Source organism: Myodes glareolus, chromosome 17, assembly GCF_982192425.1.
Source record: "Myodes glareolus chromosome 17, mMyoGla1.1, whole genome shotgun sequence".
NCBI lineage: Eukaryota > Metazoa > Chordata > Mammalia > Rodentia > Cricetidae > Myodes > Myodes glareolus.
This window is the reverse complement of record NC_142042.1, coordinates 4,017,640-4,044,714: the sequence shown is the minus strand read 5'-3', so window position 1 is coordinate 4,044,714 and position 27,075 is coordinate 4,017,640. Positions and strand designations below refer to the sequence as shown.

General features: G+C 39.4%; 1 protein-coding gene across 4 annotated transcripts in view; it reads left to right on the top strand.

Moving 5' to 3' along the window:
- Positions 1 to 17,510, top strand: part of Lrriq3 (leucine rich repeats and IQ motif containing 3) — a 93,584-nt gene extending 76,074 nt beyond the window's left edge. For 3 of the 4 annotated variants that reach the window (XM_087897458.1, XM_048453523.3, XM_087897459.1), the window contains exons 7-8: positions 10,846 to 11,572; positions 16,360 to 17,501. In XM_087897458.1, the coding sequence (XP_087753584.1) occupies positions 10,846 to 11,572; positions 16,360 to 16,507 (875 nt within the window). In that variant the 3' untranslated portion in view covers positions 16,508 to 17,501. Of the gene's footprint in view, positions 1 to 10,845; positions 11,573 to 16,359 lie in introns of all 4 variants that reach the window. The other variant, XM_087897460.1, reaches the window with a different exon arrangement.
- Positions 17,511 to 27,075: the final 9,565 nt, after the last annotated feature.

Genomic DNA, 27,075 nt, shown 5'->3' with positions numbered 1-27,075 from the left:
TTGTGATGAACCATGCTGGCAAATGCTGAGTTAGCACCACAGCATCAAATGATGAAATATAGAAATATAGTCACCTCTATATTGTGCTGAAACTGGCTCACCTGGAAAGAGGGCAATTATATGTTTTGAATACCAAATATTTTCCTGTAATACATGAAAAGTCATTTATATGCCAGATATTCTGTAGCTAGAAGCAAAAATGTCAGGAAAGTAAGCAGTGATTCTGTTCGTGGTACTTGATGGTATGTGGCCATTCACCCTGTGGAGAAAAGACCGGTATGGGAAAGCTGAGGCTTGCAAAGTAAAGTGTGACAATGGAGACTTCCAAGTCAAGGCCTTATATGCTGGAGAGAACTGTCTACAGAAGCCCAAGTGTTAAAACACTGCCCAGTGCAGCCAGGACACAGAGCCCTGTGAAAACGCTGACAAAGGTAGCAATTTGTACTGAGTCTGCTCTTCCTGGATTGCCTCGCGGTAGTTTCTGTTCGGTTCCTAGAGTTCTGTGACAGCAGTGAGACAGTGATGAGGACAGGGTCTGAACGCTGCATGTGCCTCGGTGAGAGCTCTGGTGGGGTTCCTGGCACCGGGAACTGGTAGAATGCCGCAGATCAAATACCCGCAGCAACAAGGAGCAGTATCAGCGCAAACAAGGAGGGTTTCTAATCTTAAACACACGCAGATGGGAGGCTCTTGTAGCTTGCACTTGAAGTGCTTACCCAGGTTCCCACATGATTCACATGATTCATAGCTCATGGAGGAGATAAACAAAGCAGAAACTCAGAAATCTCAAAAAGAACTAAGGGAAAATAGTGTGAGGGGTGCTCAGAAGCCAGTGACGCTTGCCAGTGTGAGACCTGTGCACAGCTTTTGTGTGTGCTATGATGTGCTCAGCTACCTAAGATTTCTGTCTTCTTATTTACATGTAGCTAACATGTCTAACGAGCAGATGGAACCGGAGAGAGAAGACTTGAATTTTTGGTGACTAAGTTTTAAATGTTTTTATTTTTTAGTAATCTCTCGGATTTTCTTAAATTTCTTTAGAGACTTACATTGTATGTCTAGTTAGTAGACTGTGGCTAAGGAACTTGCTCCTCATTCTAGCACAGGGGTAAAACACAGTCAAATGCCCACCTGTTATGGGGCTGACATTCTAGTGACTGAACACCCGGTAAGCAGAGGAGTGACTGATGTAATTGTGGCTGGTGATTTGCCCTATGCAGAAGCCTATGAGTGGAACGGAATCTAGAGAAGGATGGTGGGTTTGTAGGTGACATAAGCAATTTTCTATTTGTCTGTCTACATTATACTTAGAAGAACATAGGTGAAGACATAGGATCAATTCTGTAATGAACAGAAATTATGTTTATGAAGATGATTGCAAGGAAAGGAAGCAACCAAAACCCCAGTTTGAGGACAGAGCTTCAGAGACTCCATATCAAATACATATTGCAAAAACACGTAAAAAACTTTTCATGAAGGAATGATCCCAGTCATTGGAAAGTGCAGTATACTCATGGAGCTTGACACTTGTTCTTGCATTGCTGATCTAGTGGTGAGCTTAGCTCTTAGCTGCCTTCCCTTTTTTCTTTTAACTGATGTAAAAAGCAACAGAATCAAACAACATGCATAGCAAATGCATTGCTGAGTCTATAACCTAGGGGAATGTAATACAGTTGGTGGAGGAAGATGGTAGAGGGTTTCATCCCTGGACTGAAGAGATCAAGTGAAGTAGATGTAAACATACATGAATAGAGTCCTTAATAGTAATGAAGCTAATACAGAAGTTCCAAATGCATGACTGCTTTTCTTTATCAATTTTCTAAAGTTATTACATGAATTAATGATTGCAAGAATGTCTTATGTGGTTTCTGATCTGTATCAACACATGTGAAAGTACATGTGATGTCTTCAGTTTCAGGGAAGTGGGTAATGAAGTTGTATTTAGTAGGACCATGCAGTAAGCATGGGTGTGAAATTGATTTTGGTAACATTTATTACAAACTTTAGCATAACATGAGAAATATGTGGAACAAAATTTCGAAATTTTTGAAGAAATTGAAATAATCCTATAGAAATGTTCACTTAATGTAAAACGAAGACAATAAGGGAAGAAAATAAGGAGAAAGGGTGTGAGACATGGGAGAAAGAAAAAACTTCTCAAAATAAAATTAAGCATGAATTGATAATATGAGAAGGCAAGGATGGCCATATTGCATAAAAACATTCCATGTACATTTTTGAATGTAGTCATGCTTGAGTTTTGGAGATTTAAATGCCATGTAACTAATCTGCTAGTAAGAGATATTGGGTCTCAAGTGACTATATTAATAGCCTCTCAAATAAATGGAAAAAAATGTGTTACTAGTAATGAAGAGGCGTATTTACTGAAATTTGAAGTCAACACTTTGGCAATATACAATAAATATAAACAAATTTTGAAACATAGATTCTAAAAATTGTGGAATGCATACATGAAAAAATAATAGGTAGAAACTGTAGACAGAGATGGCTTTTTTGTTTCCCAGCCTCTCAGATCTGAATAATCACACAGGAACTATACTAATTACAGCACTGCTTGGCCAATAGCTTATGTGTATTCCTAGCTAGCTAAATTAATCCATCTCTATTATACAGTGTGTCACCATGAAGCTGTGGCTTACCAGGTAAGGTTCCAGTGTCTGTCTCCTTTGGCAGCTACGTGTCATCTCTTTGACTCCACCTACTCTCTCTATCTCTGTTCCAATTTCCCATCTCACTTTATTCTGCTCTGCCATAGGCCAAAGAAGCTTCTTTATTAACCAATGACAATAGAAAATATTCACAGCATGCAGAAGAAAATCCCACATCAAGAAACAGATAACATGGCAGTGATAACTAAGACTTCTATCCACATGCATGTGAGCATCGGCAAGGGTCCGTAGCAGTCAAGCCGTGCATGCACATAACCTTGTCAAAATCCCAGTGAGTAGTTCTTTCTATTAGAAATAGCACTGGTTCTAAATATATCTTTATAGAATGCAACAATCTCCCCATGCTCAAAGCATTTTTAATGTATAAAGAAAACTATAATTGACAACTCGTATTGACCAATACATAATGCAAATTCAAAGTTATCAAGTCTATGAGACTGGTATAAAGTTGACAGTTACATGAGTGATGATTGTATATGATGTGCGTATTTATGTATATTTTTGAGGACCAAGACAGTTAACAAGGACACAAAGTCTTGTTCACGGAAAAGTGTCACCAAGGTAGTGAGTGCAAGTGTAACTTTCTCATGCCCCACAAAGCTGCTTTACCTCTGACATGTGCTCCAGTGTGTATTGGGATAGCTCAGTCATTAATATTTACAGTAGCTGAAATATGTCTCCAAAGGATTATAAAATAAAACAAAATGGTGTTGCAATATGGCTGTCAGGAGCAGAAGCCAAATCACAACAACCGAAGTATCTACAAGCACTCACTAACCAGTTGGCTACTAAGACACAAGTATTTCATTTAATTTAAAATCAAATTGAATAAAAGTTGTGAAGTTATTTTCATTGTTTTAATGTTTACTATTGCTTATTTGTAAATTTGAAAATTGAGTTAGGTTTACGTGAAGATTACAATAAATAATAGTTCTCCTGAGAGAGTACAGACAAACATGATCTTGGATAGTTCTCCTACAGAAAGACACTTTTCAGGAGACGGCTGAGAGCGCTGCACAGATGAACAGAACCTGAAGAGTGTGTGCTGCTCTTGCAGAGGGCTGCAGTTACTAATAGTCATGTAAATAGAGACAATTTGTGCCAGTCCAAAGGAATACTCTTATTGCAAGAAGACAACAGTTTGAAAATATATTGTATTAATAAAATTTAAAATATGTTTTGGGAAATAAATACAATTATGCTTTTTAATTAGTAGACTGTTTGTGTATGTGCTTAGGTGCAAACCCTATGCACTATGGGAACAGTATGCGGCACACATTTTTATCGTAGTTTACCAAGCGTATCTTTTCTTCCAGACGTCCTTTTCCCAACAAACATCGTCACTACCCACCTCTTCATACAATCTAGATACTATTATTAATCTTTGATAGCTTATTTTTTATGGTGCCATGCAATTCACTAGCAAGCCCTCTGGTTTCATATATGAAGCATTCCACATGTTTGTATTATTCTATAGCTTTGCTGTGTATCAACACAAATTGTTTGAACAACCATCTTGTCTCTTAACCAGTCACCCTCTTAATCACCAGATCACCCTTGTGATCCATGTTCAAATCTACTCTTTTTATGATAAAAAAAATAACAGATCTTTTGTACTTACGTGGCTGAAGCACTCACTGTTTCCTATGGCCTAGAATGCTATGCAACACCTGACCTTCTTCATTTCCCATTGGGTCTGCCTTGCAGTTTTCAGCCTTATGATCTTAACGTAGTTCATCTTTTCTTCTGCAGTTCTCATCACTGTCTGTCCCAGCTGTTCTCTTGTTCCTTCCTATTGTTCTCATTCAGAAGTAAGTCAATTTTTCCTAAAATGTCTTCCTCTTCCACCGACTAGAACCCCTTGACCACAGGTACCCATCTTCACTAGAACACTGGTCCTTATCTGAAGCTTCTCTTCTCGCCTATCTTCCCTGATTCAAGAGAACTTTCTTGAGACCAGACACAATGCATTTCTTAATGTCTCACTCACCTCATTTGTTAAAAGATATGCCTGAAACACAATAAATTTTCAATGTTTCATATACTTTCTCATTTATGTGTATGAGAAAATTTGTTATCTAATGGTTATGGTTATCACAAAAAATTTTGGATTAAAGAAAGTTAGTTATAATATATTTAAAAAATAATTTTCAAATAAAAAGAAAACTAAAGTATACAATAAAAGTAAGAAGTAGGAACTAGAAGGTGTTGAGTAGGAATGTCTTGTTTTCCACCTCTGTGTATGAATTGTGCTAAAATATGAATAGGTCTTTTGAAGGATAGAAAAATTAGTACTTGCAACCAAATTAATTTTAGAAAGCTATATCCTATCAGGTTCTTCAGTGAGACCACATGACATTTTCAGTGGCTGCCAGGGGAAGGAAATTGGTGTCTTCTACACTAGTAAAACACTGAAATTAAGAACTGAGACCCAAGACTAGATAAATGCCCACATATTTTTGAATATAAGAAGCCAATTATTTAGAAAGAAATTAAAATAGTGGGATAATTAATGTATCAGACTGAATTGTTATGACATGAAGTAGAAATAAATAATTCAGAAGAAAGAGAGAAGTTAGCTGTAATATGGTTTGAGGTAGCAATTAAGAAGTCAAGATATTTTATAAGAGACTGTGAATATATATGATCTTTTGAAGGCTCTGTCTGGCTTCTAACACTGTATTTATTTCTACATTGGAACTTGCTTCATTGGGCCTCTGAGGTGTCCTTCTATAAATGTTACTTGAAGGTGTTTGTTTTAGAAGAGAGCACAGCCATCCTGGGTATTCCAGTCTACAGGAAGTGAAGCTCTTCATAATGCCCCAGGTCTGCCCACATATTCCCACTGATTATCAAGACTAGCTGTAGGCAGAGCTCGCAGGGTGAGGACTTCTCTTCTCGTCCTTATTTGCACTTTGGACAGTTGTCAGATTCTAGGGGAGGATCGTATTTGTCAGGTAGGCCTAACTTCCTAGTTTACAAATAAGGCATGGTTTAAATTCTCAGATGTGGAGTGAGAACCATGCCAGTGTCCTCCATTACCAAACCCAAACAATAGTAATAATAGTTCATTATTTTATTTTACAGATATTTTTTAGGCTTCTTCTAAAGGAAAAAACTGGAAAAAAAAGAAGTATAAAGTTTTCCCATAATTTTTGAATCATGAACCTTATCGGGGTAAAGAATGTGACACACTAGAAAGTGTTTCTTTGTGAATGGGCTGGTTTCTGTTACAGGCCTGGAGGGCTCCATTGTTTCCTCCCATGATACATGTGCCTCGTATCTCCTCGGCAAGGATGGCAGCCTTTCATGGCCCCTCATCTTAACTGGGCAGATCTTTGTTCCGTTATGAGACATGAGAAAAACAAACATAACTTTTACACAGGAAGGTTTTCCATTTTTGTTACTCGGTCAGAAGTCACACTTTGTTAAAGATGGTCGCTGTAGCCTGAGGATAGGAGTGATCATTCGTTGTTGGTGAGCGTTGAAGGGCTCTCGGTGCATCAAGGATTCAGGAGTTTCAGGGGACACCTGTGGTCGGGCTCAATTTTCCACCATAATATTTTTCCCTATTGTGATGATTCAGCACAGCTAGAGATTATGCTAATACCCGACTTTTATGTAGAGTCAGGACTACTATTTATATCAGTGACGTAGCTGGGATTTCTAAGGGTACATTTCAAATGCCAATTCTTTTTAGTCTAAATTAAAAAAATTACTATATGAATGAGGAGTGTTAAATTGAACCACGTGAGTCGTATTTCCCATGATGCAGTAAGCTGAATAAAAGGCTAATTCAGTAGCAGGGTCAGGCAATGTCTGGAAAATGTGCGCCCTTGAATCCTCAGGCATGTCTCAGCACTCAGCCTGGGTCAGACGTGCGGAACGGAGTGTGCCAAAGTCACCTTCTCCTCTCTGTTTTCACACCGTAACACGACAGCGCCTGTTCTTTTATGTCAGTGTCCTTCATATCCAAAGGTTGTGCTCCCTCCATCTGCACAGACAGGTAATCTTTTACCCATTTCTCTTGAACTATATTTATTATCCTTTCATCAGTTAAAAATAGGATGCTAACTTGAAATCTAATATTTTCAAACATTTTTGTTAATGTAATTTTAAATAAAATATAATTACATAATTTTGTCGCTTTTCTTGCCCCCCAGCCCCCCATTACATGTTTTCCCTATCTCCCTCTCAGATTGATGGCTTCTTTTTCTTTATAATCATTGCACACATGCACACACACACACACATGCATGCACACACCCACTCACACACACACAGATACACACATGTAAATACGTCATGCTGAGTCTCCTTTTGTGTTTTGTGTACATGACCTCAGGGCTGACCCCTTTGTGTTAGATAGACAATTCAGGGGCTGATGCCTGGAAGTCATTAGTTGTCAGTAGCTCCTCATCTGGGCATGGAACTCTGAGAGTCTTCAGGTTAAGTGTTAACATGTACATTGATATTTTCATTGTTCGGTTCTTAGCAGAAGTCTGCTGTAAGAATATGTCTCCTAGAAACGTCTGCTGAAACAAGCAAAAGCTGAGCAGTGACAATATTACTAAAATATTTTACTTAGCACTGACTTACTCTAGACTACAGAAGAGCTGCTATATGTGTGGTCACCAAGTGTTCAGGTTTGAACTCCTGTGCATAGTGCTGTAATGATCACCGTTGTGTATTTGTGTATGATCAGAGGAATCATGGACAACAGCAAAGGAACTTCTTCCCCACATCACCTGTAATTTGTCTATTGAAAATGCCCTTTGCCATCTCCTCAGTTGAGCATAGCCACTCTCTTTCCTATCACGATGCTCTCACTAGGTCCAGTGGAAATGCTTGATACCATTAGCAGAGTTGAGATATGGACAAGACACAGAAGAAATCCATGAGACGACTAACACATGAGAGTCATCAGAAGGGAACAGAACAAGAAGATGAACAGCGATATTTCAGATGGCTTTTGTTAATGTTCATAAGTGTCATGGTGGAAAAATCTCTCATCTTTGGCTAAAGCTATTTCTAGACACCATATTCACTTATTATTGAGCTCTATAACCTCCTTCTTATTCCTAAATCTTGTGAAAGGACTTGGGACTCTTTTTATAAAATAGAAATTGTCTCTAATTAAAATGGTTGTATTTAGAAGCATAGCGATAATTCTTAAAACTCTGTTCTCACCAAAACAGACATGAACCAAAGGTCACGTGTGCCAGCAATTGACAAAGATACTGAAATAATTAACAAAGAATAAGCAGGCTTAGTAATCTGTGTTGGAAAGGTTGGATATCTACAATTCAAAACATTTTTAAATTAAAGAAGACTCTTTTCTTATACATTTCACAAATAGGCAATTTTCAATTGACTAGAAATTTAATTATTATAAGACCTGAAACTATAACACTTATAGAGAGAAGAGAGAGACATGAGTTTTGACAGGAATCCTAACAACCCTTTATTTTTATATATAAATAAAATGGGTAGCAAAACTAAAAATAAGTGAGACTGAATCAAATTAACTATTTGCTGTATAACAAAGAAATAATACATAAAACAAAAAAATAATGCATGGAATGGAAGAAATATTTATGCATTGTATAATAGATATTGGAAGATATATAAAAAGCATAAGAAACTCATATATTTCAGTGACAGAAAAAAACATCATAAAGAGAATTGGAAAGAGGTTCTGAACATTTCCCTGACAGAAAAAAAGAGCCCACTGGTTTATATGAATTGGTATAAAAGAATTAGACATATAAATTACACATCATTTTATATAAGCATGAAAACTAGAGAATCAAGCTATGTTCCTAGGCCACGTGACAGTAGAAGTAGGATTTTAACCTGGTCAAATTTGCTTCATACTCAAAGCTTTAAGTAGTTCAAGCCATTTTACCCCCGAGAACCAGATTCCTGTCTCCATTTGTTCACCCTTCCTTCCAAAAACTGTAACTGCTGAGGAGTTATCACTCCATGGTACTAGTCTTGTGAAGAACACTAAGCTGGAGTTTAATCAAAGGAATTGCATCTCCCTAAAGAGCCCTGTGTCCTACTTGGTTACTATTACTTGCCTTTGATGGCTTGTGACCAACTACATGGTGAAGAAACTGACATAAGGCTTTAAGATTCCTTCCTTCTTTATTGATTATAGAAAAATACTGTATAAATGACATTAAAAGTGAAAGTAATCTGAACAGACAGCAGAACAAATGGCATTCTGCAAAAATATAAATGTACCTGAAGACCTGGTGATTGGTGAATATAGTGTATGTAAGTATAAGGACAGCTCCTTACATGACCGATCCTTTTCATAATGTGACTCACACCCATAAGTTAGCACCGGCCTTCTCACCATCCTGCCAGTGAGGAGACACTAAAGTTTGTTTTTTTTGCACAAAAGGCACAAAAATCTTCAGAGGCACACTACAGGAACGCACACGCTAATCACGAGTGCTTTCTGGAGCAAATCTGTGGGTACAGTGCAGGTCACAAATGCAGAAGAATTGTTGAGCTATTCCAGCGGACACGAACACAGATTCCATTGTCTGTCTTTAGCCTTTTTTTATTTTTATCTTTGGATACTTTGCCTTTGTATCTTCAAATACTGCATTTTAAATTATTTGCTTATTTTATTATTTAATGGTATACACTGCTTCATCTCCTTACATAGATATCCTTTGGGCCTTTAGCTAAAATGTCTGTTATTTCTCTCTGTTTCATCTGCTTGTTTGTGTTAAACAGCATGCTTTTCTTCATGGCCAACTTCACCACCATCTGCTTTAGCACGATCACTGTAACATAAAGACATGAAAGGATTCCTGGAAGAGAGATGACGCACTGTCGTCACGAATGCAATCTCAAGCAAAGGAAAACAGTCTCACACAGGAAGCATTTCTTTCCTGATATTAGGATGCTTTTATATAATCTTTTATATCTGTGTTCCCCTCTTTACCAGTAGATTTATAAAGAGTAAATATTGAAACAACAGAATGTTAGCTATTGTATTAGTGAGGCTGGCTGTCATAGCAAAGAGACCCAGAAGTGAATTTGGTCTTCTGCTTGGTTCTAACTTTTATTTGGCTGCACCAGAGTCCCAGCTTGATAATTCTGGTGCACGACTTGTGTTTCAGATTGTGGTTCTATTACTCTTTTGCCCACTGCTTCTTCTTGGCCTGTGTCATCCTCAGGTTTGTACAGTGGTCAGAAGACAGTAGAGTAGAGGAGACATGTGTCCTTTAAGGGCCTTGGATAAGATGAGACAATGCATTTTTGTTCCCTACTGGGAGAAATTCCGCTCACCCTGGCATGTAGTAGCAAAGAAAAGGGACCAAATGTTGTGGATGTCTTTCGAAAATAGAAGACAAACATTTTGATGGCAGCTACCAGATTTCGCTATAGTTCGAAATAAAAGTTAACTAATAACAATACCACTAGCAAAACACAGGATAATACTGCTTTTCTACGTTTGACCTAAAGCTGCCTGGCCCAGGATCCCTCAGCTAACACACTCAGTACGTGCACATAACTAATAGCCTAATAGGAGAATTATTTTGAAACAAAGAACTAATCAGAGCCAACCACAGCAATAGAGCTCTGACCACTCCTCACCATGTCCAAATTGGCCAATGATAAACTAATTAATGCAGCGGCTCATAGCACAGAACAGAGGCCTCTCAGTGACCACTGGTGATGGATGCTACCTGACTCATGCTGTGCTTGTTCCCTGTGACTTCTTCAGTTTAATTTATGTGACGTTTTCATTTTAGCAAACTACGGAATTCTGTGTCTAAATATATTAAAAATGATGTCTAACTCCATAAAACATATTCCTGAGCATGTAAACACTGTGCCCAAATGCATAAAAGCTATGACCTAGTACTGTATCCTTAGTGATAAATGTGTGAGATGAAGCGGCACTACTGAGGCCATGAAGCTACGTGACTGTGGGGAGTGGTGCCTCTGAAGTATGTTCATGTGGGAAGATGCTGTTGTGAGAATTTCTCATCCAATTCACAAGTTAAACCGTGAGAAACATTTTCTTAAGTGATTACATTGCTCCCGATGTATTTTATATGGCTTCCAAAGAATTTGAAGAGAAAATCAGCTTAGTTCTTATGTTGTTTTTCTGTGTGCTCTGTTGTAGGTCAGAAGGAGTCTAAATCTGACGTTGAGGATGAAGAAGTGGACACTAGGTTTAGGATGTCTGTTGTGAAGACTCCTTTATATTCCCCTAGATCACTCAAGTATGGTGCAATGTTGAGGGAGATGAAACGGGACTATTTCCCGGATTACCTCCAGCCACTTCCTGCCACTCGTCCAAAGCCAGCAATTGAAAGAGAGACTCTGCAGCAGCTGAGGCAAAGGAGAGAGTTTTTAACCTCACAGAGGACAGGCATGAAGCTCGACATGCTTTATGATCTTGATAAATATCACTCCGAACGAAAGCATCAAGAAAAGCAATCAGAAAAATCAGCAGCCGTCGTTACAGCACAGATTGCCCAGGAAAGAGCTAAGCTCAACATTAGAGAGAGCTTAAGGAAGAAGGCGTATATGGCACAAAAACTAGAGGAAAAGGATAATGAGATAATCCATAGAGGCTTACGGCAAATTTGGGAGGAAAAACTTGCTTACCTTGAAAAAGTTAGAGAGCGGAAAACTACGTTTCTTGCTGAAAAAAAGCTAAATGCCGCAGATCATTCTCTAGTGCAGACCATCAACAATGAACGGTCCCACCTGCTCAGAGGAATCGTCCACATTGACAGAATGAAGCAAAACATGGCTGACTTAAGACAGAAGTGCCTGGATGTCAACAAGAAATGGAATACAGAGAAATACAAGCAAAGTTTGATGAGGCAGATGAAGGAGCTCAGGTAGGCACATGGCTAAGCTAAGGCACAGACAAGCCCTAGTCCTCTGTGATTTACAGTCCATGCTGAATTCTTTCGATACATTTTCGTTTAGCTTGACATTTTGTACTTGAACAACAGAAACAAGCTAAAAGGTGAAAATTATGTGCTGTCTTGTTACTAAGGATTGGGAAACAAAAGAATTCTTCTTCCATTTCTTAACACTCTTGAAGAAAACCTGCTTTGTTTATCGTTGCACAGTTAGGTGATCACTGCTGTCCTGGTCTCCGCAGTGATGGCAGCACACTCCAGGTCCTCCTGCACACTGGAAATGCTCTGCCTGTCTTCTGATTTCTGCCAGTGTCTGAGATAGAACCATCTCCATCTGTCCTGTGTCTCTCCTAATTTAATCTGGCATCGTATCTAAGAACGCACATGATCCTTTGCACCAGACCTCCACCTCTATTCTCCTCCCTTGGACTTACTTCTGTGTGTCAACTGTAAATATTAGCTGGTTCTGTTTTTGCTGTTGTTGTTTGTGTGAGATAGGGTCTCAGGTAGCATAGGTGGACCTCAAGCTGTGTGGCAGAGACTGACTTTGAACTTTAGATCCTCCTGCCTCCACTTCCAGAGGGTTAGGATTTCAGGTATGTGAAATCACATTTCAGTGCCCAGTTTTTGTGGTGTTGAAGACTTGGATTGAAGTCAGGACTTCATACAATTGAGGCAAGCACTCTGTCAACTCCTCAGTGGTTCTGACTGTGTAATTTCTGAATTGAAGTGGATATCTGGCCATTGTTCACAGGAGATCTGAAAGGATGTTTCAGGCACTTTATTCTGTTTTAATCTGGAGTTTTCTTAATTTAAAATTTCTGCTGTTTACCTTCTTTCTTGTTTTAATCTCTCCCTGTAACAACAAGCATTGTTGCAGACAATGCAGCAAATGCCTCTACTTTCCTTACCCTCCCGACTATGCTCACATCATCTCACTTTTCTCCACTGTGCATTGTGCTAGGGCCTGGCAAGCCTGCAGTGTGAAGGAGGGCTGTGTAAGCATAGGTGTCTCTCTCTCTCTCTCTCTCTCTCTCTCTCTCTCTCTCTCTCTCACACACACACACACACACACACACACACACACACACACACACACACGTACAAACACACTTCAAAATAAACAAACAGAAGACCAATAAGATAACAAAGAACCCTACTCAAACCAAATGAAAAAAAAATGTTCCACAGCTGGGAACATTGTTGAGCACATGAGCTGTCAGAGAACGTTTCCTATTCAAACTGCAACTTTCACTATGGTCTTTATATCCTAGTTTATAAAGCTTTCCTACAAACAGCATCGTGTAGATTTATAATTTCCAAATTGATAAGACAACCTCTCCTTAAAAGTGCTCCAAGCACTTTTCACAGTAATTTTAGCTTATAACTTACCTTCACATACATCCAAAAGGCCTCTGTTTATTTTGAACTGCTCTATCTCTGAGATGTTAAAGTATTTCCTATTTATTTGTGCGTAAAATATACCAACATTTTATTCCTTGGCCTTCACCACATGTTTACATAAATTATGTGATGATCCTCATCTATCAAATGCCAACTTTAGGCATCTCCTTTCTAAGATAGGATACACAATCTTCAGATTGTTATGTACATTCTGCCCGATATCTCTGTATCCCTTCTCTGTGCTGTCTTCTACCACCAGTTCCTGTCTGTTGACGCTCCAGCTATCTCCATCTGGTCTACCTGCACTCGCTAGGCAGGATCAGTGCCCTGTGATGTTAAGACTAACTTCATCTATCGCTCATTACTCATTACCACTCTTGCCATCCCCAAGGACATCTTCAAGCCCTTACCAAATGTAAAGCTTCAATCCAAACACAACTGCACCCTTGAATTCCAGCAGGCTAAATTATTCTTTTAAGGAACATTAGCCCTAAAGTTGGAATTCCTTCAACAGACCACATCTGCATCCATGAAATTATAAATAGCCTAGATCATTTCTGCATTCGCTGTCTGATATTTCAGCCTAAGGCTCCACTTTTCTACTTTAAAGGCAGCATCAGTTCTTACTGTGAGTGTTCCTGGTGTAGAATTGGGTTTGTGCGGCATAAGTATCTTGGTTTGAGAAGAATTAGAAGTTTAATAATGCTTCCCAATTGTTGACCATGGTAAAATTTTTTATTTGTTTCAACCTGTTTTATTATCACAATTATATTTGACATGAGAACTCTGTAATAATCATTGAATCCAAGAAGAAGGTGACCGAGATCCTATCCGCAAATAGGATGCCAAGCGGCCGTGCTGGTGTACATGCTGGTGGAAGTGATTCCACAAATGTGTTTAAGGGTATTAGTCCACATTTAAACGGTCATCTTGGTTTATCCAGGTGGGCCCAAGTAGTCAATGTAGCATTTCAAAGCAGACATCATTTCAGGTATAGACTTTCTGTAGCTTTTCCTAAATATCCATAGCTAAGTGTGCCTTTTTTATGATAGGTGAAATTGACTTCCTTTTCCAGTTTTTAAATGGTGATGTGTCCAAGTAGAATTGATTAACATGTGTTGATCACTTATTGGTTCTTTTAAATATCTGTTTTCTTAAGATTTGTCCATGGCTCGTTATTTTTATCTTTGAGCACGAAGGTTTCAGTATGCTCCTATGACTTACATTTTGGTTCCTCTATATTTTTAACATTCTTTTTGCCTTGATTTATACTCAGCTATGTACATTATCTGTGTTATAGACAGAACAGAGTTGCTAACTTCAGCTGAATGATTATCAAATGGTAACCACTTTTTTTTCAGCATTGATGTTTGAAGCAGGGTTTATGATCTCTGCTGTGTTCTCTGTTTTGCTCAGTTGCTTCTTACTAAATGTCTAAGCTGGATTGTCCTTTTGATAATGATGAAGAAAACAGACATAAGCACCTTAAATAATGGTTCCAAAATTACAACCCTTAAATTTCACAGATATATTTTATATATCAAAAGATTGGCTGTCCAACCTAAGTTGCTGTGGTTAGCCACACTTTCTCCAGTCTTAGCTCCCTGGAGGTGATCACAGGGATAGCCCTGATGATCAACATTTCCAAAGAGAACTGTGACCTCTCTTTCACCCTCTGCCTCTTACTACACCTTTTACTAACTATTCAGTAAAGGGACTCATTAAATGCCAGGCCATTTTTTTTTCATTTTTTTTACTGATATTTATTGAGCTCTACATTTTTCTCTGCTCCCCTCCCTGCCTCTCCCCTCCCCCTCTCAACCCTCTCCCAAGGTCCCCATGCTCCCAGTTTACTCAGGAGGTCTTGTCTTTTTGTACTTTCTACTTCCCATGTAGATTAGAACTATGTCCCATATTAAAAGAATTTACAATGTGTTACTAATTTTGTCTTTTATTGAATGAATCTTGTGAGTCAGATTGTCCATTTCTTAAAGATGAGGTAGAACAAATTTAAAGAATCCATCTGAAATCCAGTTAGTAAGTTGCAAAATAATTCAATAATTCAATTTTCTGATCTCCTCCCTGAGTCCAGATTTCTGATTCTGCCTGTAGAAACACAGTACTTAATGAATAAACTGAGACGTTTCCCCAGAGCTGAGTGGAGCAGAAAGAGTGTGCCTTGCCTCAGTTATCAGAACATATGGCGGCATGCTGTTCTCCCTGCCTCAGTGTTAGCCATTCATGCTGTATATAATCGTTCTGACAAAATGGTCCATCTCTAATTCTATGCCTGAAAATGTGTATTTTTTAAGTCTCGGTGGTTATTTCATGTTTGGATCTCTCTTTGTCTTCTCTCTACTCATTTTATAGGCTTCATCATCAGCATTTACCCCCCTTCTTATCTCACTTTGTCTTGTTCTCTAATGAGTTCCCTGTTGTAGTAAGTCGTTTGATGCAAGTACTCATTGTATCTTTCTCTTAATCTCCTGCACACTTTTCTTGAGGCTATCTTTCTATTTATTGCTTCGTATTTCTGTTTGAAGCATGTGGAGAGAGTCTCATACTTTGAAAATAAATGAATGAATGAATGAATGGGAATGAGTGAATGACTTTTTCTGCTACTCTTTGACATTTCCTGGGTGTATTAAAGTCATCTGATCTGGGTCTTTCTAACGTAGACTGTGTATTCATCTCGTAGGTTGCTGTACTGTAAGCTGAGCCTCCTGAGTAGAATGACTGATTTTCTTACGGCTGTAACATGGGATTGTGCATAGATGTGACTTTCCCCAGCTTCTGCACTCAACTGAGGATAAGGCCAATATCTTACACTGGCTTCACGTGTCTTCTTCCCTGAACACACATTACTAGTGTGTGTTCCTTTATCATCATAGCATTAGCCATGTTGGATTTGAACCCACTCACATGATCTCATTAATCTGCAGTTGCCTCTCGAAAGTTCCGTCTCCAAATACAGTTATATGCCAAGGTACTGGGTGGTTGGGGCTATAACAAAGAAATTCTGAGCGAATACATCCTCTCCCTTGTTGAAGCATGAAAGGAACACGGGCTTCTTGACTCTTGGGAAGAAGTTATGCACAGGCAGTGGGGATGCTTTAGGGGAAATCTAAGCAGAACTGTGGGAGGTTTCTCAGGAATTTTGCAGTGGAAATCTCAAACATTGGTACAATATGAATTTACTATCATTTATTAATGTAGTGTATTATATAGGCTGAACTCTGAACTTCTGCTGCTTATAAGTGTCTATCTGAAAACATCTGCCTTTGACCATGGTGGCCCAATCTGTATGACTTTAGTAATCTACAACTATTATATTTTCCTCTTTCCTTTCCTCATAGGGCTGAAGAAGTTCGTAAAAGACACTGTGAAGAGAAATTTGTTATGAATACACTCATCTTTCAGAAAGCCTGTGCACGGCTAGAAGAGGCTAAAGCAAAGGCTGACTTTATTAGGACATACTATACCTCTAAGTCTCTTAAAAGATAGCCAGAAGGAACCAGCGCCAGCTCATACCTCATGATAATTGTAAATTTGGCCACTATTTTTCTTTAAAGAAACTTGAATGAATAGATGGAAAATGGGCTCTACACAAGGTGGGTCAGGGTGTAAGTATGCTCAGGTTGAAAGAGAAAGGGGTTTCAAGTGCTGTTCATACTAAACATAATGCAAATCTGGAATCTTTATGACTTTGCACTTGTAAAGGCTTTTTATGTATCCGTATGTTCAAGAAGGAACCAAAACGATGTGGCATCATCCACAAAGAAGGCTCCTAACAACTTGCAGAGTTCCCTCGGCTCTGAGGTTGGCAAGTTATGAAAATATTTCCAATTTTTTTCTGCTAATTTCCTTCCTTATTACTGAATTTTATTAAGACATTATATGCAGAAAACATTAATTACCCAATTTCATTTATTGAATTATAATGTATTTCCTGAATATCTTATTAAAATAATTTCTGAGTTTTCTTTTTCAAAAATACAGGTCTCACCAATGTATCAGTTATTTATACCTATAAATAGCTGACTGTGTGACTGGGTGCATGGCCCCTGGTATTCTCCTATCCTTCTCCTTTTCTTCTCCCCCCTCTTCTTATCCTTCTTTCTCTTTACTTGCTAGCCCCAGTTGTTTCTCTCTCCTGCTTAGCTACTGGCCATTCAACTCTTTATTAGGCCAATCAGGTATTTCAGGCAGGAAAAGTAACACAGCTTTACAGAGTTAAACAAATGCAACATAAAAGTCTGCCACAGATCTTTGCATCTCTATACAAATATTCCACAGCATAAATGAATGCAACCTATCTTAAGCCAGTATTCCACAGCAGTATAAACTATGGGAATTAAACATTCTGCCATTTTCCTTGAAAACTGTGATGTTTCTCGTGTTTATTTTTGATGCATTTGTCCTTTTTGCAGAGATGTCAGCACAGGGAAGATAGAGAAAAAGAAACATGAGAATGTATGGAACTAGACCATGGCAATTGCAAATGACACAGAGATAGCATTGAAGTATTTAATAGTATTAAATTTGAATTTTTCAATTAATATTATTTTATTTTTTAAAAAATAAGTATTTTTCAAAAATGTAAAAATCCTTGTTCCCTTTGTTTTCATATTCTAGGACAATACATGTCACTGTGACATCAGTGCCCTGGGTGCCACTCAAATCTGTCTTTAACTTCACCTGTTAGATGCAGAGGCTTTCAAGTTGTGATGCTTCAGAAGCTTTCTGGTTTCTTCAGTCTCTTACAAGTTCCTAACACTTAAGTACTTTATAAATGCAATGTTTCATGTGTGCTTCAATGCTCTACTCTTACCAACTATGGTCAATGTTTTCACAAAATGATAACTATTTATTTAAGTTCACAACACCAGCTTCCACTGTACTTCTAACTAACAAGGGAGTCGTTTGGTACTTTGAATCATGCTGCATCAATAGCAAGGAGAGATAGTGTTGGCTAGAGAAAGCTCTGCCCACCAGTCTTCCACAGCAAGTGAGCAAATATCTGTAACTCCTTCTTTCTATTCAGCTTTTGAAAGTTGTATGTATATTTTATATATTTAACAAAAACAGTGACCCGTATCAGTTAGTGCTATTGTAGGATGTAGGTGTGGAATGAAACCTAAACCAACCAGCATGGTATACAGAAGAAGGTCAGCCTTTGCTGATGTCAGTCCACAGAAGGGGGAGCGAATATGTGTCTCTACTCACAGGAGCATTTCTGAAGTCTTCTGGAACTATTTGACAGACATCAGCAAGGAGTGGAAGACACATTTGTGTGATGTATTAAGAACAATTTATTCATTTTGTATTGACATTTTCTATGTTTTTCCTGTTCTCCCACTCAATATTTTACAGCTTTTATCTCATAACATACAACCAACAATTTCCTTGATTGTCTCCACTCAACTCTGAGCCAGAAGGCAAAGACTATTCCACTTCTCTCTGTGCCTCTGCTCTTCATACTAAAGCGGATAACACGGGTGCATGCGCGCGCGCACACACACACACAGAGCAGGTACTTTTTCTCTTATGTGCTACCTTAAGTTGGTCTCCTTGTATTACTCTTTCTCACTGTTCACAATTTGAAAAATCTATATCCTAGGTTATATCTCTAGTTCTGATATGTCTCTGATATTTCCAAGACACAAGCATTATTTCCTCCATTCAAGGCCTGAAAAGTTTCTAACGTTACATACTAAAATTAAAATAATTTGTGTTTTTTTTTACCATTCTTCCATCCTTGCACATTACAAGACTCCCATACATCCTGGCATTACAGTTATATAACATCCTATGCTTCCCCCCCCGCAATCCCACAAACTTAGACGATAACTGACTTCTTTTCTGTAGTTATACGTTATTTAATATCATATCCCGTCAGTTCTGTTATCCAGTGTTCTCTATACTAGACTGGCTATCTTCTTGCCAACTCTGTTCTTTCTTTCTGCAGCTTTCATCCCAGTCGCTCTGCTAGTAATTGAAGCACACGCTTAAGTCGTATGTGGTTTGTTCTTTCTAGTGTGCCTGCAGAACCTCCAGGAGTTTCCCACTAGTTGACCAGTGAGTGGGTGAGACAAGCCAAAGGCTACTGAACCACTACTTAGAAAGCATCTGAGTCCTTGGTTTGCCAGGAGCGGGTTACACTAAGTGCTACCTGTTGATAGATTTAGGTGGCAGCTAGCAGCTAATGTTTCTATTCTTCTCTCATGCTACACATCCTGACTGCCATTTCCCCTTCTTCTAACCCTTCCATTTGCCCCCTCCCGCTTCTCCATTTCTCTTCAGAAAATGGCAGGCCTTCCGTGGACATCAACCAAACTTAGCATAACAAGAAACAATAACACCAGGCACAAACCCTCATGTCAAGGAAGGATGAGGCAGCCCAGTAGGATGAGAAGGTTCCCATAAGAAGGCAAAACAATCAGGAATACCCCACCCCAACTGCTAAGAGTTCCATGAAAACACTAAGCTAATAGATATAATTAATATGCAGAGGACATAGGACTGTGGCACCCGAATGTGGGGACCAGTCCACACTTTTTGGGATTGGTCTGCCAGCCATGTGGGATGTTGAGCACTGACTCAGTGGAGTGCCAATGTGGGACTGACTAAATCCGTTGAGAGAGCTTGGGATTATTCCAGATAGAAAAGAGGAGAGTTAAGCACGGCTTCTTGATAGCGGCATTTTCTCATGTGGACTCTGCTTGCTCGAGGCAAGTGCTCTCATTTAAGAGAGGCTTCCTGACTCAGCTTTACCTGCAAAACCTTGCAGCTCTTTCAAGAGGTCCTGACATGAAACACTAAAATGGTGTTGATGAAAAGCTTACTGTGTACTTTGTGGTGGTGGTAGGAACCTTGAAAGGCCATTGAGTTATAATAAACATGGCTCCAGCCAGTACCTCTGCCATGAGGCTAGACTCTCAGAAAAAAAGCTAAGGAATAGGATAGATCCAGCCATCAAAACCAAGGCTTTAATTCTAGCCAGATTGCTTAGCAAATTAAAGAATCATGTGGGCAGAAAAAAAGAGAGATAGTACAGTAAAGATGGATTCAAAGACGAAGAAAACCTCTAAATGGTTTACTGTGTGTTTAAAAATACATGTAGGTTTGGGAGGAAAAAAGGATAAAGTCCTTAAAATAAAAAAGAAACAAAGGGTAGTTGGGTGTGGTGGCACACACCTTAAATCCCAACACTTGGGAGGCAGAGGAAGTCAGATCTCTGTGCATTCAATGACAACCTGGTCTACAGAGTGAATTCCAGGACAGCCAAAGATACACAGAGAAACCCTGTCTCAAAATGCCAAAAATTAAAAATAAAAATAAAAAAATAGAGGTTAAAATAAAGTCACATAAATATGAAAAATACACAGAGAATCTAGATACTGTATGTTATTGTGTTGTCTTTAAATTGTTTAATGACTGAGGAAGGAGCAAAAACTGCTAAAAGACATTTAATTATAAATGCTGCTGGATTCATTCAATAAATATATTTTGAAAATGCTTTGACTTTAAAATTTAAGTCAAAAGATAGGTTACTTTGGAGAAGAGGTTTTGCTTTTGTTTCCACAGGAAATGAGAGGCTGTGGATTCATTCTGCATTAAGAAAAATCAGGTTTGACCAAGGAAGAACTCCTGAGAATTCTCCAATAGAAGGAATTGCCCAGATGTCTGAGTTCTACATCCAGAACAGTTCAAAGACTTCTGCCTGAGATGACTGAGCCTCACAGGATACTCCAGTCAGGACTTGATCATAATTCTAAATTTTCTTTAGGTGCCCATAAGATTAAAAGCACCCCCAATCAATAGCAAGTAGCCTAGAAAACTATGTCCACATTCCCCCAAAATGGATTATGGATGTTTACCTTTGTTCAGAATATTGGTTAAAAGTTGTTATGGATAATGGTCAGTAGAAAAGCTAAACAAAGGATATTGAATTCAGAGTTCTTGTTTAAAAATGGGGGGCAGGTGGTAGTGGTGCCTGCCTTTAATCCCAGCACTTGGGAGGCAGAGGCAGGTAGATCTCTATGAGTGTGAGAGCAGCCTGTTCTACAAGAACTAGTTCCAAGACAGGCTCCAAAACTACAGAGAAACCTTGTCTCGAAAAACCAAAAAATAAACGGGGTGGGGGGAGAAGTGCTGTGGGACAGTGGTCTGTGCCCTGACTCTTAGTTTTTAAATAAACGGGGTGGGGGGAGAAGTGCTGTGGGACAGTGGTCTGTGCCCTGACTCTTAGTTTTTAAATAAACGGGGTGGGGGGAGAAGTGCTGTGGGACAGTGGTCTGTGCCCTGACTCTTGGTTTTTAAATAAACGGGGTGGGGGGGAGAAGTGCTGTGGGACAGTGGTCTGTGCCCTGACTCTTGGTTTTTAAATAAACGCTGATTGGGCAGTGATTGGGCAGGAAGTAGAAACAGGGCAGTGTTGGAGGAGGGCTACTTCTGGTTCCTGGACACCCAGCTTGCTTAGACCCAAATCATCACACAGAAACCATATTATTAAATCACTGCTTGGACCATTAGCTCTAGCTTCTTATTGGCTAACACTTATTTGGGGAAGAAAGAAGTTTCAGTCTGCAGCATCACCCAGACACAGAGCAAGCAAGATGTGACTGCCTTGCCAAAAAAGGTACCAAGCCACATGGCTAACACAGACAAGTATTATGGGCTAATATAAGTTATAAGAGTTAATAAGGAGTGTGAGATACTAGGCCAATCAGTTTATGATTAATGTAGACCCCTGTGTGATTTCTTTGGGACTTAACTACTGCAGGTACCAGGCAGGACAGAGAAACCTCAGTCAACAGAAGAGACCTATGTGGGCTCTGTGATTGCCACTTTAATTTTCTGAGCCTCTATGAGTCCTGCTTAGTTGGTTCTGCGGCATGGGTTCTACTGGTGTCTTCAGCCCCTCTGGCTCTTTGGATTCTTTCTCCGACTAACCATAGAATGTTGTTATCAGAAATAAGAGTGCTATGCTCACAATATCTCAGCCTGCATTGTTCCAGCATTCCTGCTTACTAAGGATATTAATACTGAGGATCAGTCAGTATATGCTTAAGACTCCATGACTCACATGGACTGTCGCAGCCACTCAGGTCTTGTTGCAGCTCACATGCAGCGATGCTAATAAGTTAGTAGTCAATGGTGGCTGCCCTGCAGAAATGTGTAACTCCCAGAACAGACTAGCCAGAGCTGGCCTAGATGACATAACTCTCTGATCCTTTCCATAGGTATTTTTTGCTTTCTAGGTTTTAGACCTTAATCATGAAAGGCTGTTAGTTTCTCTCTTCCAAATGAATAAACATTAAATATTACAAAATTCTCAAATAAGTGCCTGCTATAACCTCCCTAATGTTAGTAAATCACCCAGAAGCATGGGTGGAGGTGAATGCAATTTTACTTGAAAGTAGTTTAAAAGTAACTGCCATGAGAACAGTAGATACTTGGAAAAATTGATTACAAAATAAAGTCAGGTCCTAAAGCAAATGTTATTAGAAAAGTGTTCTCTAAAATGGAAGTGACTGAAAAAGTTTAGAGCCACAGAGGAGGCAGCCTGTAGCCTCTCTTTGAAAGTGGTTCAAATAAGATACTGGCACATAGCTAGCTTCTTATGTCTGCCTCAGGGTACTTGGGAGATGCTATCAAGATAGTTCCTGATAACTCTCAATGACAGCAGCCCTCAGCTTAGAAAAAAACTCCGAGTGGTTGTTATCAACCATCTTCCACATTCCTTCCTTTCAGGAATTAGTCCTTATTTTGTGTCCTGCGATCAGTATACTAGCCCATGCGCTCTATGCACCACAGCTTTGCCATTCTTAATTTGGTAAACATGTCAAGTGGTTAGTACCTCAGAAGGCCAGAGAAGATATTCAGTCCACGGCAGTGATGTTTAGGCACAAAATAGCTGAGGTTTCACAGCTTTGAGAAGTGACTTTCTGGACACCACCTGCTGTTTTATCGATCTTTTAAGTTTTCTCGTGTATTTTGAAGAAAATGTTTTCTACCCTGCCATATTTATTTATCATCAAGAGTGAGTCTCGATGGCCACTAAGATGGCTTGGCAGGGAAAAGTCTTTTACCCGCTAGCTGAAGGCCTGGTGTATTCTCAGGATCCATATGGTAGGGGGAATTGACTCCGGAAAGTTATGTTCTTACTTCCAAATGGATGCCACAGCTCAGTCTCTCTCTCTCTCTCTGTCTTTCCTCTCTCTGACACATACATGCACACACACAAACATACAATCCTCACACACAACAGTAAACAGATTTTAAAACTATAAATAATTTTTTAAAAGAGAAAATCTCAAGGTAGTGGTAGTTTGCATTCCTTGACTGTTAAAGATGTTGAACATCTTGCAGTGGTGGCGTACACTACACCTTTAATCCCAGCAATTTGAGAACTCTATGTTTTATATTACATTTTTGATTTGGGTTATTTCTTTCATTGATGTTCAGTTTTTTGAAAATTGTTTTGTTATATATTCTAGATACCCTCTATCAGATGTATAATTGTTCAAGATCTGTCTTCATTTTGTAGACTGCCAATTTCCCCAAATGACAGTGTGCTTTGACTTTGAGAATCTCTTCCATTTCATGAGGTCAGATCTGTCTCTAGGGAGTCTAATTTCTGTGCTGTGGTAATTAAGAAGACAGTCACTTCCCTTAGCAAAACCAGTGCATATTTGGATTATGTAAAGAATGCTGACTTAGGACAGAGACGCCTTCCAGGGTGACTGGTCTTGTCAGCAATAGGCGTGTACAAGGTGGCTTTTGTTTTTAGGTTATTTTTGCTTCAGATTTTTCCTCTTATAACCCGAATAACACTTTTTGAGATGCACCCATAGGCAAAATCATAGTTTGAGGAATGGACCATCTCATGACAACAACACCAATACCAAAATTAGAGAGATCAAATAATTTTATCCTGAATCTCTGTCACGTAAGGTCAGCATTGTTTGACTTTCTCAAGTATTACTTACCACATAGTCAACCAAGAGCCAAGTAAAAAGTTTCCTGATGCTCACACAATATGCATGTCTTTATCACTTACAAGGTGATTATCACAATATCTGCTCTGAAGGTTTAGGCAACAATGGCTGTAATACACCATACTCAGTGATGGGGCAGTGGATAGGCTATGAAACTGTTTTCTATTAGCAACAACCATTTTCTGTGCTGTGACTCTTCCATTGCAGGGTAATAGGAGGCAATGAATCAAATTCTGCTAATCTAGAGGCAGATTAGATTGAAGGTCAATCATGAAGCATTGAACACTAGGCCATATGGCAGGTATCCTACCCAATCCTTCATTCTAGACACCTGTCTATTTGTTTAATCACTTTAGTTAGATTATAAAGCCCTTATGCCCAAGAAATATGTGTTGCCATCTTTCTATTCCCAGCCTCTCCAAGCAGTACCCCACATAGCAGAATGTTCTTCATTGACAACTCGCTGATGGCTTCCTCAGCTGTGAATTAGTGGGTAAGCTGGAGAACTATTCTCAGAGAGCATGCCTAAAGAGAGAAAAATATGTGGGTGTAACTGACACATATGTATGCACCTAAAAATATATATTTAGGATAAATGTGTGTATTGAAATAATCGAGTCACCATTCCCATTTTGGTGAATCTTTCTGTCTACCCCAGGTTTCATTCAGCTGTTTACTGTCCCTCCTTTGCTAAACGTATGCATCCTCAGGCATTCAGAGTGTATTTAAAATCACTTCCTGTCTAATGATGTCTATCAGTTCCGTGCAGTCAGAGCTCTGTCTCCTCACATTTCTCTGCAGGCTTTGAAAATATCTTCACTAATGTTACCAGTGACTGTGCCTTATTTTTCTGGAATTTTCAGAAGCACTTGATAATACTAAATTTCCAGCATTTATTGTTTTTCTTTCCTTTTTGGAATTATTTATCTTATTTTATGTGTGTGCATGTTTTGCCTACATGTATGTAAGCGTACCATGTGCATGCCTGGTGCTGGCAGAGGTCAGAAGTGGATATAGGCACCAGAATTAGAAATATACTTCCATGTGGGTTTTGAGAACCAAATTTAAGTCTTAGGTTAGAGCCACAAGTGTTTTTAACCACTGAGCCATCTCTCCATCCCCTCTCCTACCTTAAAAATTATGTTTTAATTTTTTTTAAATTCCATGCACATATTCAGAACATCTTGATTCTGTATACTGCTCCCATTCTCCTGTCAACTCCCTGACTAGGAAATCCTATCTCATATCTCCCCCAACTTTACCCATTCATTTATTATTAACTCCCTGAGTCCAGTTAGTGCTGCCGATATGTGCACGGTGAGGGGGACACCGACTGGGAATGGGAAACCCACCAATGCCACACTCTCAAACAAAAGTGACACCTCTTCTACCATGCTCTCTATGCCATCTCATTGTGCTTCATAAAGTCCTTATTTTGCTTGCATCTTTAAACAACTGTTTTTGTGTATGTTGATGGATATGTCTGTGTGAGCCTCTGCTATGTCAGTTCAGGTGCCCACTGCTGCCAGAGGAAGGCCCAGATCCCATGGAACTGGAGGTATAGATGGCTGCGAGGTATCTCAGAGTGTGCTCAAAGCTGAACAGCTGAACTGGCGCCTTTGGAAGAGCAGGAGTGCTTTTAACTGCTGAGCCATCTCTCCAGCCCCTTCCTTTTGTATTTTGATCCCTGCTGTTCTTTCCCTGAATGTTGCTGATATGTTTGTAGGGTGAGTAGCTGTTCTCCTTACAAAACTCATCTGCTGACAAACAGATGAGGGGGGTTAGGTTGGAATCTTGGGGGGTGACTGGGCAGGAAAGCTCATGAATGAGGTAAGCTCCCTTATATGGTAGTTCTAGAGGGGACTTCCTCCATGAGACAGCATACAAACCAGGCAGCAAGCCCTCAGCAGCTACCTGGTCTGGCTGTTTTTGACTTCTTAGTCTCCAAGATGAGGGATCCAGCGTTGTTCTTATGGCTACCTGGGGTGCACTGTTACAGGTACAGCAGCATGCTCGTCTCTGAGGATCCAGTGTTGTTCCCATGGCTGCCTGTGGTGCACTGTTACAGGTACGGGAGTATGCTGTCTCTGATTCTTGCACATGCAACCTTCTCAATCTTTTCTTGTTTCCTGGTTCACGGTTTAAGGGGATTTTTAAAGCATAGTGGCCAGAGAACATCATTATTGCCTTATTCAACTATCATTTTTGCATCCCTAAGTCAAGTCACCATCATCATTATCTCTTCTCTCTCTCCCCTCCCTCCCTGCTCCCTCTCTCCCTCCCTCCTTCCGTTGGTCTGTCTCTGTCTCTGTCTCTGTCTTTCTCTCTGTCTCTCTCTGTCTCTCTCTCTGTCTCTCTCTCTCTGTCTCTCTCTCTCTCTTTGTGTGTGTGTGTGTGTGTGTGTGTGTGTGTGTGTGTGTGTGTGTATCGCTTACATATCGGGTGTTTACTCCTCTCAGGAATTGTATTATGGGTAATCTCTAGCATTCCTGTCTGTTTCTATTTTGTATTAGCCATACCCCTCCTTCCTCCTTTCCCCCTGCTCTGCGCCTGCTCCCTGTCTCTATCTCTCACCACTTTGTATCTTCTTTCTCACTGCTCTGCTTTCTCGTAGGTGAGATCCTCAGCGGCAGCCTTCAGTGTAGCCTGCTTCAGTTCTGTCATCCCTGTGTCTGCATCAGTTGGTTCTGACAGAGTATAGGGGCCCGGTTTGCGTGTGCTTTCTCACCGTTTCTGTGTTAATGCCCATTTGGGTACTTAAATGGAATTGCAATTTGATTAAACACTTTTTTAAACCCAGTTAAGTATGGATACTGTGTATTTATTTTAACTGCATTTAGTTAGGAAAGAGGAATACTTCTAATTGTATTTAATTATTATACATGATTATATTACTTAGTCCTTGAAATGATTTCAATAACAAAGGATTATCCCGTCAAACACTTGATTATTTGTATGAAAATGTTTTGTCCTGTGTAGAGGCAGCAGGCTGAGGAAGTGTATTCTGTACGTTGTCAAAACGGAGACAAAAGCACACAGCGCCATACAACTTCAGACGAGAACCCCCCT